This window comes from Artibeus jamaicensis, unplaced genomic scaffold (assembly GCF_021234435.1).
Source record: "Artibeus jamaicensis isolate MK-2021 breed Jamaican fruit bat unplaced genomic scaffold, CSHL_Jam_final contig_264, whole genome shotgun sequence".
Taxonomy (NCBI): domain Eukaryota; kingdom Metazoa; phylum Chordata; class Mammalia; order Chiroptera; family Phyllostomidae; genus Artibeus; species Artibeus jamaicensis.
In genome coordinates, this window is record NW_026521576.1 from 4,665,806 (window position 1) to 4,682,319 (window position 16,514).

Sequence of the window (16,514 nt, forward strand, 5' to 3'; positions counted from 1 at the left end):
GCCACATACCCTTTCTGACTTTGTTCTAATCTTTGGAAACCACAAGCATTCAAGGCATGCACCATGATTTGCACAGCCCACCCACCACCAGCAAGTACCACGTTACCATCTCCTGTGCCACATCGTCCGGTGTCTCCCTCTCCAGATCGAAGGTAAACTCTATGGCCCCATTGTCCTTGGGCTTGCCCTTCAGTTTCTTGGGGTCCTCGACCCAGAGTCGCAGAGCAATAGTGGACTTCCTGCCATGGTCCTCCTCAGCCAGCTCCACCCTTACGCCTGTGTCCTCCGCGAAGAAGGCGTGGCTGAGCAGGTCCTTGATCTGGTACCTGGAGAGGGAGCAGCTGAAGGGCATACCTGGTAGGGGGACCTGGACATGGTTGCTAGGGTTGAGACCCACCCAGCTCTTTCCATAAAGTTATGACTGCACCACCTGCTGGTCATGCTCTATCCCTCCAGGGGGCACACAACAGTTTACATGTGCATTACCTAACCCCTGGGGGAGGAGAAAACACATCTCGCTCTGTAGTATTTAAGACTTTTCTCCCTGATTACAAAAACATGCCCATGGTGACAGACTCAGGGAATATAACCCTTCCTTAGAGAAGGGTTATAAGCCAGGCTCTGCTGTAGAGGCATAGGCCTGCTGAGAGGCTTATAAACTCAGTCGTCACAAAGATACCTAGCTCTGTTAAGAATGAACTGGACTCACAAAGAGTCCAGAAGCCCATATTCAGGGGATTCTCTGGAAGCTCCTCAGGACAGGGCAGATATGTTGCTGGGTGCTGCCTCAGTAACCACTCTGCCCCCAAACCAGCATCCCAAACACTAGTCCCTGTCTCTGGCACAATGGCTCCCTCTAGAATCAAATCTGTGGCCACCATGAGCTGCAACCTCCAGAGGCCCGCACCTGGGGATGGCTACCACCATGAAAGGCGGATACTGGGTGAGGCCACCCTCAGTGAGGCCAACAAATGCTGTGGGGTCCCTGGGGAGGGGTCAAGCTCATGGTCCCTGGACTCTGTAGGTCGTGATCTAGGAGGTGATCTCACAGGGACAGCTGTGAAGACTCTTTGGCCCTATATGGTTTTTCTAGTACTTTTCTGATATGGGTTATAGTTCACAATTTTTAAGTATTTTTCCTTAAAAAATAAAACATGATAACCTGCAGGGGGTAGGAGAAAATGCCCAGAGATCAGGACAGGGCCCCTGCCTGAGAGGTGATGGCTATGGAAAAGCATAGTGATCAGTGCTGGAGACAGTGACCAGGGTGGCCATGTGCTGTGTATGCAAGGACTGACAGGGCACATGATGGGGTGAGGAAGAGGTGGTGGAAGATGAGGAGGAATGAGAGGGTGGAGGATAGGTAGGAGAAGAGAAGCAGGGGGTAAGGAAGAGGGAAGAAAGCTCAGAATACATGCCTAGTTTCCCAGTGACCACCAAAGGAAGTAAGAGCTGGTTTTGGTGGCATCTGATGTGAACATGAAAACCTGTAGGGGAGTTTAGGATGGGTAAGACAGAGGGGTGTGGAATATACAGCCTGGAGTTAAGGAGAGGGGGCAGGATGAGACACACTGGGAAGCCTGGGCATGGGGGTATCGTGCAGGCCAGGAGAATGAATGGGTCCACCAGGGACAACACAGAGAAAAAGCAAGGGGTAGAGTCAGGGCCCGTGAACCCCTCACTACAGGCAGGGTAGGCGAGAAGCAGCCAGCAAAGGAGAGAAGGGGGCTCCAGGGTAGTCCCCAAAGTCAAGGAAGCTTTGACTTCGCTTATTGCAGGGGCTTCCCACCTACTGCACTGCTCAGCTGACTTGCAAGCACCTGGGCCTGAAGCAGCCTGTCTCCCAAAGCTCCGTATAGGCCCTGGACTCTGTAGGTCCTGATCTCGATTTCAGAGGGAGATTTCAGAGGGAGAAACACTCCAGATTCAGTAACACTTGGAACTCACCTCTCCTCCTTGTTTTTGCAGATACACTCCCCAATAATCTCCTTGATTTCTGGATCATGTACTTTTTCAAAGCTGGCCGGCTTGATGCCCTGAAGATGAGATGAGCAGGGTCACCTGACACAGAACTGGCCTCTACAAGGGATTTCTTACTTACCTCCCACTAACGCCTAAAGAAAAAAATGACAGGAAGGTAGAGGCTTAGAGGGTGGAAGGAATGTTGTAGTGAAGTCTGGAGAAGACAGACTGGGGACACACTTGCTCACTTTGATGCTTGGAGGAGGTGGGGTGAGGCAGGGTGGGTATGCCCGAGGCTTAGGGCCCCTAGTGCCACCCAGAGGGTCTTGGAGGCTGGAGGAGAAAATGGCCAGCCTTTCCACCATACCCTTGCTCAATGGTGCTGAGGATGTGATCTGTAGTCACTGCTACTGACGAAGGGCCACCAGAGACTCTGGTCCCACTGTGGCCACAGCAGGATTGACTCCCAAGGCCTGGTAGTTCAAGACTTTTGCAAACAACTGTACTGCACAGTTCTACCATTCAGGTCCCTGGTCAGTGACCAGGCCAGATAATGTGGCACGGGGTCAGTCCCTGTCTACCCAGGCCAGCAGACAGACCAGAAGGAGGGTCTTTAGGCTGTTATTCCCACATGCCAGCACTGACACCTCCAAGGCCGGCCAGTGGAGCTCTGACATCCCTCAGGTTCCCCCACCCCTCTGAAGGACATCGCCCTCTCCTGCCAGCACCATTGGGAGCTGCATACCTATCTGTGGGTCTCTGACCCACACCCACAGTGCCTCCAACCAAGGACCCTGCCTTCCTGCCTCAAAACCTCAGTAGCATGCAGGAGGCGCTCAGAGCAAACAAATGACCACTAACTCAGAATTAAGAACCAAAGAAGAAAGACAAGCTGTGACCTTCAGGGAGGGGGACAGTACAGAAGCAATGTGGGTATATAGAGGTCTGGACTCAAACAGCCAAGACCTGGGGGCCACAGAACCTAGTGCTAGGGGCACAGACAGAAAGTGACAGACTAGGGACCAGAAAAGCCACAGTTCAGCTCTCCTGACTTGGACACTCCTTCAGTGCTCCCCACCAAGTAGAACAATTGCACAGGGAGGACAGGATAATAGGGCCAATTAATTTCTGGGGACACACCAGAAGATGGAAAAGCCAACAGCCCCCAAATGGCCCACAGGAGGGGTTCCAGGGACAGGTAGCCTGGGCACCTGGCAAAGGCCCTAGCCTTGCAGCAATATGAGCCCCTAATTATAGCCTCCAGCTACTGCCCTAGAGCCCATATTACTATTACTGCTGTGTGGCTTCTACGTTTAACTCAGAGACCTGAGTGAATACCATTGTTTCACCGTCTATGAAATGGCCTCGTCCCCTTCCTCACGCAGCTGCTGTGATTTCGCAAAGACAGAGCCAGTTCAGTGGCCAGGGACTCACACAGGTGACCTTCCGATAGATCTGGGCAGCATTCTGGCACTCTGAGTAGGGGTACTCTGAGGTGGCCATCTCCAACATGCACATCCCGAAGGCGTAGACATCTACGGACTCGTCATAGTGCTCCTCGTACATCTCGGGTGCCATGAACTCAGGGGTGCCTGCGCCCAGGAGCAACAGATGCAGGGTCAGTGGTCATGGACCCAGAAGCCTCCTTTGCTCCTCATAGCCCAAAGCTTCCTCCCTCCTCCCCTATACACATGCCATGCCATCAGTCCTGGAATCCTGCTTCAAATAGGAGTGTTCTTTGGATAGAAGTTTCCAAAAATCCCCCCTAGACCTTCTTGATTTGGGGTTGAATCAGCCCACAGAGTGGGGGACTATTATTTCCCAGGAACAGAGTCTGTGTCTGAAATGCTGAAGGTGCCTCTCATTAAGGAGGCAGAACACAGCCAGTACACCCTCCCTCCACAACCCAGAACAGACAAAAACTTGTAGTCGCCACAGGGCTGTTTAAATTGCAAAAATTCAGATCGCAGTTCAATTCCCAGCCAGGGCACATGCCTAGGTTGCAGGCCAGTTCCCAGCAGGGGACCCACAAGAGGCAACCATACATTGATATTTCTCTCCCTCTCTCCTTCCCCTCCCCTCTAAAGATAAATAAATAAAATCTTTTAAAAATTGCAAAAATTCAGAAAGGTCCCAAGTATCCCAATAGGCACACCCTATGGCAGTGTCAGGCGGCACAGACAATGATCGGGGGGCAGCTGGACAGGTGCCAGTTACCTGGCAGGCACCGGCTAAGGTAGAAACTGTTTGTGCTTTCTAAGAGCAAAAGGTTAAAATAATATTCACTGGGAATTTTAATGGCCATGAAGACTTGTGATAGGCTGAGTAAAAATAAGAAATATATATGATGTGTGACCTAACCGCACACTGACCTAACCGGTATAAAACCACAAGCAGAGACCAAAACAATTCATCTGGCAGGTGGGATTACAGCTGATTTTCCTTTAGTTACACTGGTCTAGGTTTTCAAATTTTTCTGTAACAAACTTTTGCTTTAATAACCACAGAATCCTTTTATGAAAACAGGTTCAACTGAGCATCTGTTAAACTAACTGCAAAGAGGAGAATCCATTCCAACGAGACTGCTTTTAACTTCTCTGTTGATTTTGGAAGATTTTCAGATGCTCAGTTAAAAAAAACAAAAACAAAAACAGATGCAAAATAGCACATGGAGCCCTGGCCAGTGTGGCTCAGTTGGCTGGACATCATCCTGCAAAGCAAAAGGTCGCTGGCTTGATTCCCAGTCAGGGCACATGCCTGGATTGCAGGATCATTCCCCAATCAGGGTGTGCACAAGAGACAACTAATGGACATTTCTCTCTCACGTCGATGTTTCTCTCCCTCTCTTTCTCCCTCCCTTCCCTTCTAACAATAAAATAAATAAAACTTTAAAAAATATATAAATATCAAAATGTTTACACAGCTGTCTTTGGGATGTCTTTTAGTGCCATACCCTGGAGCCTTCATGCCCTGCAGCACACCGGTGTTTTTCAGATGCCCTGAACTCCATAAACAGCTCCCTAAAACACCTCCAAGTGCTGTCTTAAAAAAGCCAGGAGGGCCCACTGCCTGGGGCCTGAACCCCATGGACAAAGTGCCTACTATGTGCTAGGACCCTGGTGGGGCCAGCACACACAATACCAGATGCACCCTATCTCCACTCCTAACTGCAGCCACAAGCCAAAGGCCCCACCCGGGAAGGCTATAGAATGGCTTTACAGAGAAAGAAAATGCGGAGGCAAAAATAGCCAGTAAACCAACATTAATGGAAGGCCCCAGGTCCTGCCCATCAAAACACTTGGTCGCTCCAGGCCCCAAGCACCTTGGGGGCTTCTTCTGCCAACCTCACATCCTGGGGGATACCTCCCCACCGGCTGAGGCCAGTTCCAGCATCACCAGCCACAGTCCCAGAATCCCTCTGTCATTCAGGCCTCCTTCCTACTCCTGAGTGCCCACAGCCCCACAGGTGCCAGCCAACCTCACTATCTGGCCCATAGTCAAGGATCTACACAGGCCATGCAGGGCAACAGCCTGGCTGAGGGGAATGGGGGCGCTGAAGGGGCTGGTAAGGCCTCAGAAAGGTGAGCTTACCTATCACACTCTTGGCAAAGGATGCTCTCTTGAGGGTGGCCAGGCCCAGGTCGCCAATCTTTACAGAGCCAGTGGGCCCAGTGATGAAGATATTATCACACTTGAGGTCCCGGTGGATGATGGGGGGCGTCCTGGTGTGAAGGAACAGCAGCCCCTTCAGTATCTGCCGGCACCAGCTACGCAGCACCTTGGGCTTCATCACTTTGAACCGCTTCAGGTACCTGGGGGTAGGGGAATGGCTCACCGGCTACTCAAGTAAGGAAGGGCTTCCCATTGCTGTGGGCCATGTACTCATCACACAAAAAGGGACACCCCGTGAGAGAGGAGTGCTGACCAAAAACCAGGGAGGACCACCCAGCTATTATGGGCTGCATACCCTGAGCCACACCCACCCTGAGGCCCTGGCTGTCCAGGCAGATGATGCACTCACGTCTTCAGTGTCCCAGAAGTCATCAGTTCAGTCACCAGCACGATGCACCGTTTCCCCTTGGCACTGGACTCCCAGAAGTCATAGAAGCGCACAATGTTGGGGTGCTGCAGGCCCTTTAGCATCTCAGCCTCCTCCTTGAACCGCTGTCGCTCTAGCTTGGTGAGCTTCCGGTCCTAGAGAGATACACACACAGCTGAGAGGGACACCTGCAGAGCCTTTCAAAGAACCTGGTGACCCTGGGTGGAGGACAGGGGAGGGGCCAACCCTGAGGAGCCCCACCCTACACAGGCAGCTCATCAAAAAGATTTCCAGATGCCAAAGGAATCCCGAAACCCACTGCAACACCAAAGTGCTTCTTTCCTAAAAATGTCTGAGGCCTCACTCATGACACACCTACTGATGGAGTACGGTTAGCAAAAAGAATTTACACGTGACTTGAAGGACAGCTTCGTGAATACATGACCATGGTGGATAACAACCAGAAAACCAGGAGAGAGATCAGAGCCAAGAGCAAAGAAGGAAGACTAGAGTCCCATCCAAGTTCACCTCAGAGCTAAGGACATGACACACATTTCCAGGCCCTGGGGCCATCTGCGCCCAACACCTTTAACACAACCTGAACACACTCCAGCACCCTGATCCTAAGGCTGCACCCTGACCCACATCTGCCACCACCCAGGCCTCCATCTCACCTGTCCAAGCAGCCTGCTACTTCCAACTTCATCTCACAGGTGAACCTCACCTCCTAATGCCCTAGCACAGCATTTCCCCCATCTTGAGCACATGACCCCCACTATCACCTCTGTCCTGGTCCAAGAGGCCCACAGAGCCCATGCAGCACATGACTGGTTGTCCCACTGGAAGGACCTCCAGCAGAGAAAACAGAAACACAACTGAACATGGACTGGGGAACTCTGAGGAGCTGCAGGAAGACAGAAGACGTGCATCTAAACACACGAAGGGAGAAATCAGAGCTAAAAAGAAACATAGGCCAAGACCCCTGGGGTCCTTACAGAAGACCACAAAGGACATTAAGCCAGATCTCAACCAATCCAAAAAGGAGAGAGGGACCCTAGGATATGACAATGTCATCTGGTTAAGGAATTCTATCCCAAGTGGCACTGTAACCATTTATGCACTCTCTGCCTCTCATCAGTCCCACCCACCACAAACCCTCATCAGCCTCTCCATGCACAAGTGGGACCAGATGGCATGATCACCAACAGGGCGAAGGAACACCTGGCGGACCTTGGCACAGTTGATCCCGCCCCCCTCCCCCCCCCAAAAAAAAATTCCAGGACAAAGACAACTTCAAAAACATGCAGTTTAAGTCCTCCTAAAGATCTAAGAGGCTGAAACACATAAGATCAAACTTCTACTTAAAAAGGAACTCTTTTTAAGAGCTCTTAAAAAGAGAGCTCTTTCAAATTAAAGCTCAATATTTTAAAAATAAGATATTCTGTATCCAATGAAACATGAAGTACAAAAAGTCAATGTTTAATCTAGATGATAACATGAGAGCACATTCAACTCAAGAAAATAAAGTAAAGGCACCAACTGGGAAAAACTATTCCCAATAGATGTATTTGACATTGGACTTGGATCCAGAATGGAGATGAACTCCTATAACTCAATCATAACAAAAGAGGAATGAATATGTGTCATAAAACAAGATGCAGCAATGGCCAATAAACATATAAAAAGGTGCACAGCATCCTGAGTCACCAGGAAAATGACTATTACAATCACAAGATCCCACTTCACACCCGCCAGCTAGATAAAATAAAAAGGGTCATTCCAACTTCTGCATAATGGGGAAGCTGAGCCCTCCTGGCATGTGGCTGTTGGAAGTACAGGTGGAAGTGCAGTGTCGGAAGCCTCAAAAAAGCCTTGGCAGGTCTACATCCAGCCCTAGGCCCAGCTATACCCTACTGGTTACCCACCCATGACAAAGAAACAGGAAGCCACAGAAGACAGGTACCTGGGACTCAGAGCAGTTCCACTTGCAATAGCCCCAAACTCCAGAAGAGGCAGAACTATCAGTGGGGTTGAAACCAGAACAGTGCTGGGCTCTGCGGTGGAGGAGGCACAGATAAAAGAGGATGCAGTCACACCCATGGGTACAACTACTTGTACACTTAAGATGTGTTTTATTGTGTATCAATTAGTGCTTGACTTTTCAAATGTAAAAAAAAAAAAAGTAAAAACATCCAAAAACCAAATGTGAGAGACAGAAGAGTAACCTCAAGACACAGCAAACCAGCTGAAAGTCCTGACAATATATAATGAGTTCAGAGGAATGAAGAGGGATCAGGAAGGAAAAGGAAACAGTAGAATAGTATTTCCTTTAGCTGAGAGCAGAACTATTTATTTAAAATAAAAGTGTGTGCCCCAGCCAGGTAAGAGTAAATGAAAAATGATCCACCACCAGACTAGTTCCAGCAAAATTCAGATTCCTGATGGCTGAGGACAAACCCCACCCACCTAGGAGGAGGGGCTGGCGGGGAGGTCTCATCAACAATCATGGGCGCACAGCCAATGAGGCAGCCTCCTCAAAGTGCTGACTCTGTTCTGACCTAGAGTAACTTCTGACTCTATATCCAGCCAAACAGATGTCAAATCCACAAATATCAACCCTAGGACTGATTCTCAGACACTGGAAAACTCAAATCTGATTCTCTGGCACCCCAGGTAAAACACTCGCTGGAAGAAGTGTTTTGTCATAACACAGCAGAGGGAGTGAGGCAAGGGGTGCCTGCAGCTGAACTTGGCAGAAACCAGTAAAGGAAGTCAGGATGCAGGGTGTTCCTGGTGCCACGCCCAGCAGGACAGCTGTCTTTGGACAATGATATTTCAGTTCCAATTCCTTTCCAAAAGTCTGGTCACTGATTCTAGAGGAAACTCAGAGAATCATTTATGGTATAATTTTTTTTTGCTAGTATTTCAGCACCAATCAAAAGCAAAGGAAAAGATTTCATTGTAGTTTCAGAACAAAAGGTTTGTGTTATATAAACAACATAACTAACAACAACTAAGAGCTTGGGAGGAAAGTGCCCTGTATATGTTACGGTCTCATTTTCTGTGACAGGTCCGGGCTAATAGTGACAAAGATGTGGGTATAAAACAAAATCACATCTTTAGATAGTGCCTCTTAGAGCTCAGCGATGGGGGAGTGGGGGGTTGGGGGGGTGGCGGGGTACAGGCAGCGGTGGATGGCAGGAAACAGACTTCATTTTATGTTCTAAGCCACCAGGCTATTTTTAACTGCGTAACACACTGCTGATAATTTAAAAGGTCAGTTGGTGTGTCTTCAGAGCACTCCCCTCACAAAGCCAGCCCAAGTCCTTCTCACTGTCTGTGGATCTCTGGCAGGCCCCATGAGACCAGTAATTTCGCAGAGCAGAGCCACCTCAGCAACCGGCTGTGGCCAATGCTTGTGGGATAAGCAAATTACTTGATGTGCTGAGGTGGCTACAGGTCATGAACCAGGGCAGGAGGACAGCTCCTGACTCTTGCAGGACCCTCCAATCCTGCCAGAATCAGATTGTTCTAGAGGTACAGCAGTGAGAAGGGGGCCTCTGGCTGTTCACAGGCCTTGCTATGGGATGGTTCAGGTACCTAGACAGGGTGGGCAGGTCACTTAGACCAGCCTCCCTGCCTGAATTAGTGGCTCCTATTCCCCCCAAGATAGTGAGAGCCAATCAGATTACAAAGGAGAAAGCATTCTAGACATCACAGGCGCTCGTCTCCTACAGGAAAAAAGCCGAGCCCATTGCAAATATCACCCAGTCCTAGATGGTACCCCTAAGGTAGCCAGAGTGGTCAGAGGACAACAGTCCTGGACCTGAAGGGCTTCTCCCCAAAGGCCCAGGAGTCACTAGCTCTGTGCTAACAGCCCCACCAGTGAAGGCTAAAGTCCTCCCCCTGCTCTCAGTGGGGTTCTGCAGCCATCTCCTTTCAGCAGGGCAAATCCCAACCAACACACGAGGACTGAACTGCCTAGGGACCCCAAGTCCAGCTAGGGAAAGGTGGGGTCCACACACACAGAGCAGAGGGATAATAAGCAGCAAGAAGGAGCATAGAATCTGGTGGGATCTCTCACCAGCGCCATCAGGTCATAAATCAAAACAAAAAAAGCTTCAAGAGACCTGTCACTTCTATAAGGAAATCAGCCCAGGATAAGACTCCAGGTACTAAGTCAGCTCAGAACAAGTAGCTCCAGGGACAGAGTTGGCCCAATACAAGAGATTGAAGGACAGAGCTGGCCCAGGACAGGGGCTCCATGGATGGGAGTCAGCCCAAGAATGGGGGTCTAGAGACAGGTTGGCCCGATGGAGAGGGCACAGCTCCCTCCAAGGCATGGGGAGCAGGCAGCCCAGAAAACAGATAAACAAGCAATTAAGGAATAGGTGGGAGAAGCCAGCCAGCAATACCCCTGTGCCAAAGAAAAAGTTCCTGTGGCCTGGGAGAAGGGCAGGGCGGGAATCCCAGGAGGAAGTATCCTGCATGCAGGTGTGAGATCAGGGAGAGCAGGCCAAATGCGGTTCATGTCACTCAGGTGCCAGCGTCGCAGGGACAGCAGGCACATTAGCAGCTCTAAGGAGCTCTCCTGACCCCTCTCAGGACTGAGCTCCCACCAAAGGCCACCAACAGAGAGACTTTAAACAGAGTGTGATGTCTCACATTTCTGGACTGTGACCTGCTCCAATATTTACTGCAGTTCTAAAAATAAAGTCACTTCTTCTAAACCCAAGTGCTTTCCTTAATCTCATCTGAACAATAAAATATGTGAAATCACAGGTGAGTGGTATATGCTTTTTCTAGTTCACATTTAATTTAAAAGCATCATTATTAAAACAAGTAGTCCTCTAGCCATTGCTACTACCACATAAGACATGCCCCCCACCCACAACCTGGTCTGAGGTAGTGCACCTGGGGAAGTTCCAGCTGGGCAAAGGCTGAGGGTGAATCTCCGTGGACAGGTGGGTCGGGGAGGGTAAAGCACTCCAACACTCACATCTGCCCTGTCACAGGAGCCAACAAGGTTGTAAGTCCGTGCATGAGGAAGACAGTTGAACATTGCTATCTGGCCCCTTACAGCTTTTACAAATACTATCTTTAAATAGGGAAGGGGCACAAATCACTCAAAGCTAGTGTCTTTAAGGGAACCTTGCTCTTCTTTAAGGCCATACTGGGACCCCTGCTCTTCCTTCTGAAGGCAAAGCCACCAGCATCTAGCGGGCAGGCCAGTCCTGACTGCCACACAGAGGGACTAAAAACTAGGTGCCTTCTCCAGGGGCACACTGGAATTTATACTATTTTGTCGTAAGTTTAAGTGGTTACAAAGGACATAACCTCTAGCATTTTGTAAATACTGACATTATTTTAACATTCTGAAATGGTTCCCATGGAATTTGAGAGTCTCTCTGGCCATTTTACAAACACATGAAAAATGAGACTGCATCCCAGATCTGTACTTCCTCTCCCATAGATCTAATGTACCAGTTTTCCTGAAAGTCTATTATCAACCCCCTGAGCACACTTCTCTGCCATAAGACAGTGCTTATTGGAATTCCACTTTATTTCCTATGGTCACACAGCTCTGAGAGTCAGCTTTTGCTGGAACAAGTTACCTTGACAAATCAGGAGTTTACAGTTGACCAGAGAACAAATGTGACTGAACATACATTTCCCCCAACTGCTTCACATGTCCTCCACAGTGAACCTTATCACCAGAATAAGGCTGGCCAGCATCACTCCTCTTCATTTTGGGCTCTTCAGCGGGCAGATAAGAGAAAGGAGCCAGTTACGCTACATTGTAGAGCCTTCTAGACTCAATTGAGTGTGGCCCCAACCCCAAGTGATGCTTCAGGACCAACTGGAAGCACCAACAGGGCCTCCTCGGGTTCTATTAACACAGTGTGGCCTGTCACCCCATCCATGGTGACCCCCATCCCCAGGCTTTCACTGGGGTCTGGGTGGGGTCAACCATGAAGTGAAATTCAGGGTGAGGGGAGTGTGGCCCCTGCCTGCCCATCAGGGAGATTCCATCCCTGACATGAGTGCTGCGGGTTAGTGTACGGACAGACTCTCTGTACTGGACACCCCTGGGATGAACGCTTCTGCCTCACCCTGACCTGAGCCATGAGCTAAGGGCAGGACCCACCATACTCTTCAAGGGGTGCAAACAGGACCATTGCTGGAAGCCAACAGAAGCTGTTACTACACAGCGGAATGGACCAAAGAGGAGCCCAAGAAAAGGCAGACGACTTGGATAGTGCAGGGAGGGTACCACTTGTACCAGAGCAGGCAGATTGTGGGGGCTGAAGGAGCATTTGCTCAGAGACATGGCCACACACCACTAGCATCCTTAGGGGCGGGAGCAAGATGGGCAGCCCCCAGTCTTCCCCCCTCACCCACTTCCAGGCCCTCCACCCCATGAAACCTCCCCCAAGACCTCAGGTCCCATACAAGCATGGCCAGACCTGAACCAATTCCAAAGACAGTCCGGGACAGGGACAGACAGTCATGGTAGAAAAAGGTTTCCTCCTGACCCAGGCCATCTCAGCTGGCACAACAGAAACTGCCAAGGCCAGGGTGACAGATACCACACAGGATGGTGGCGTCAAGGAGGGCCTGGCTTTTCTCAAGGACACATCCGCTGTAACCCCCAGTAGTCCAGAACAGCATGTCATCAAGGTGTGAAATGCAAAGAACAGCAGTAAAGAGCATGCCCACTAGCTACTCCCTCAGCAGACTACCAAGAGGACACCTGTGACCTCCCCAAACAAGAGCATCAGCATTCACCTAGGGTGGCCCCAAAGCCCAACATACAGAGCCCGGTCAGCACCACCCCTGTGATGACCACACCACGTGTCTGGTTTCTACAAAGGGTCACCCCATCCCAGGCCACTGCCCCAGAGGGACACCTAAAGACTGATGTAAATACACCATGGACATGGTCAGCAAAGGCAAACACTGCAACTAAGGATCATCCAATACCTACGGGGAGAGGGAGAACAGGACAGCCAACACCCCACACCCTCAGGGCCAGGATGCTGACAGGCCAACCCCTTTGGAGTGGGCCCAGTCGAAAGGCCCTCCTCTGCCAAGCATCTGCGCTGCCCCTGCAGGGGGCAAAAAGACTGGGACACCCCAGGGGAGCAAAGTCCTTGTGACAATCTGCTAAATTCTGTGGACTCACCCCTAAAAAGCAAACTCCCCTCACCCACACACTTCCCACCCTAGTGAAAGCCCAGACCTGCAACTCTGGATGCTCAGAAACAGAGAGGAGGAACCCTGATGCCTCCTGCTGCAGAAGGGCCTATCTGGCCAAGTCCTCCAAGCCCTACACCCACACAAAAGCTGCCTAGACCTCACTCTTATGTTCAGAGGCCTAGGAAGCCTGAACAATCCCATTAACAGACCTAAGATGACCTCACAGGCCAGGCAGCAGGGACTTTGGCCACTGATGGCCTCAGGCTGGTGTCTGTCTGAGTGAAGATGCTGCCTGGACTGAACATCCATGATGTCCCCCTGGGGCAGGCACTGCACTGGGGTACAGGATAGGGGAGTGTCTCTCTGGGCCAGGCACTGGGCCAGCGTGCATAGCAGAAAGCAAGGGCCATTGACAGATAAACTAGCCCACATGATCAGGGCCACAAAAGGACAAAGAGGCCCAGGGCAGACTGGGATGAGGGAAGCCTCTGCAGCTCACGACTGCCCCAATCCTGTGAATTAACTTCTTGGCTCTTCCCCAAATTGGCTCTTCCCCAGTAAGAGCCTTGGGGTCACCATCCAAACCAGATGATATGCACACAGTGCACATGCAGCTGATGGGCCACCAGCTCGGAGCCCCACATTTAGCACATTCTCCCCTAGAGTTGCATAGTCCAAGATAATAGCTCTGATCATTTGACATGTGGCTAGTAGAAACTGAGTGTCAGATACACATGAGATTTCTAAGATGTAGTAATTTTAATGGGAACTTAAAAAAATTTCATTAATAATATTAATTACATGTTTAAAAGATAATATTCTGGGTATATTGATTAAAGAAAATATATCATTAAAATTAGCCTTGGCTGGTGTGACTCAGTGAATTGAGTGTCAGCCTGTGAACCAAAGGGTCACTGGTTCTGTTTCCAGTCAGAGCACACGCCTGGGTTGCAGGCCAGGTCCCCAGTAGAGGGGACCACAAGAGGCAACCACACACTAATGTTTTTCTCCCTCTTTCTCCCTCAATTCACCTGTCTAAAAATAAGTAAATATAATTAAAAAAAATAATTCTACCAGTTCTTTTACACTTTTAATGTGGCTATCAAACTGAGTATTACACATGTGGCTCACATCACATATCTACAGGACAGCACTGTCTCAGACCTCCAGCACTATGCATTAGACTAGAAGCTGAGATGGTGGACAGGGCTTCCATAGTCAGACAGGGTCTGCTGAGGAAGGGAGGAGTTGGGTAATGCCCAGACTTCTACTCCAGACCAGGAGACAAAAGTAACCAGCAGAAAATCAATATATGAAAAAAACCCAGACAATAGTAACAAACTCCCCAGAGGATCCAAATATCATAGTTATCACACACAGACTTTAAATTACTGTGATTAGTGTGGTCAAGAAAATAGATAATAAGATAGATAATTTCACCAGAACCAAAATTTGTCAAATAAAAATCAAATGAAAGCTAGAACTAAGAAATGAAATTGGAAATTCAATGTATGGATTTAACAGTAGGTCATACATAGCTGAAGACAGGATCAGCAACTGGAAGATACATCGATTAAAAAAAGAGTGAGACATGGAGAAACAAATAGATAAGAAAAAGGATAAAAAATTTATAAAACATTATAGACAAAAAACTGTACTTGAAAAATAACTAAATAAAATTAATTAAAATTAAAAAAATATTTTAAAAATAAATAAATAAAATAAAGTGCCAAACAAAAAAAAAAAAGCTAAAAAAAATTTATAGAACACTTCCAGTCAAGATGGAGGCAAGATGTAGACACACTTTGCCTCCTCACATAACCATAAAGATCACAACTAACCTCAAAACAAAAAACACCCAGAACTGCCAGAAAATTAAACTGTATGGAAATCCAACAACCAAGGATTTAAATAAGCCACATTCATCCAGACAGGTATGAGGGGTGGAGCCAGGGAGCCAGGGCAGACAGGACACACAGTGTGGCTGGAACAGGCTGTGCCACAATTTATATGTGGTGGACATAATCAGGAGGGATATCTTAGGAGCAGGCAATCCCAGTCCCAGGCTAGATGGCACAGCCCAGGGTTCTAGAACCAGGAAAATAAAACCTCATAATTTCTAGGTGCAAAAACCAGTGGGAATTGAGGAGGTGGGAGAAACTGCTGATCTCTCAGGAGAGTCCATTTAAAGGGCCCTCATGGTCCTAGAACAAATGTAAACCCACCCACTCTGGGAACCACCATCAGGGCAACAGGTAGAGGGGCAAAAGTCACATACAGGAAGGAGGTGAAGTGACTGGAAACAGGGAGTGCTGAGCAAGCTCAGCAGCACTGTCCCCTTTCCAAACCCTTCTCCAAATATAGAGCCAAGAAGCAGTGAAGCAAGTTGCCTCGCCCTGGTGAATACATAGGGCTCTGCCCCATACAACTTAACAGGTGCACTAAGACAGGGAGTCAAAGCAGCTCTAGCTAATACAAAGAAAAAAAAAACAACACAGGGAGGCTAAATGGAGGAAATACAGATATATGGTCCAAATGAAAGAAGAGAACAAAACCCCAGAAAAAGAACTAAGCAAAACAGAGATAGCCAACTATTAGATGCAGAGTTCAAAACACTGATGATAAGAAGACTCAGAAAAATCATTGAATATAGCAAAAGCATAAGGGAAGAAATTAAGGCTACACTGAGTGCAATAAAGAAAAATCCACAGGGAACCAATGCTGAAGGGAAGGAAGCCAGGGTTCAAACCAACAATTTGGAACATAAGGAAAAAATTAACAATCAACCAGAACAGAATGAAGAAACAAGAATTTAAAAAAAAAGAGGAGAGAATAAGAAGACTCTAGGACATCTCCAAACATGCAAACATCCAAATCAAAGGGATGCCAGAAGAAAAAGAGGAAAAGCAAGAAATTGAAAATGTATTTGAAAATATGAAAGAAAATTTCCCTCATTTGGTGAAGGAAATAGACGTACAAGTCCAGGAAGCACAGAGAATCTCAAACAAGTTGGACCCAAAGAGGACCACACCAAGACACATCATAATTAAAATACTAAAGGTTAAAGATAGAGAGGAACTCTTTTTTTTTTAAGTTTTTTTAATTTTTAGACAGAGGGGAAGGGAAGGACAAAGAGAGAGAGAAAAACATCAACGTGTGGTTGCCTCTTGCATGCCCCAATTGGGAGGACCTGGCCTGCAACCCAAGCATGTGCCCTGACTGGGAATCGAACCAGCGACCCTTTGGTTCACAAGCTGGTGCTCAATCCACTGAGCCACACCAGCCAGGGCAAGTGGAAATCTTAAAGACTGCA

The 16,514-nt window shown here is 48.6% G+C and overlaps 1 protein-coding gene across 10 annotated transcripts in view; it reads right to left on the bottom strand.

The window, feature by feature from the left end:
• The window catches only part of WNK2 (WNK lysine deficient protein kinase 2), a 149,328-nt gene that overhangs the window by 109,488 nt on the left and 23,326 nt on the right, over positions 1-16,514 (bottom strand). For all 10 annotated transcript variants that reach the window (XM_037138344.2, XM_053662648.1, XM_053662656.1 and 7 more), the window contains exons 3-7: positions 5,984-6,156; positions 5,554-5,774; positions 3,397-3,554; positions 1,948-2,036; positions 107-326 (exon numbers count right to left, since the gene is read on the bottom strand). In XM_037138344.2, the coding sequence (XP_036994239.2) occupies positions 107-326; positions 1,948-2,036; positions 3,397-3,554; positions 5,554-5,774; positions 5,984-6,156 (861 nt within the window). The remainder of the gene's footprint in view (positions 1-106; positions 327-1,947; positions 2,037-3,396; positions 3,555-5,553; positions 5,775-5,983; positions 6,157-16,514) is intronic.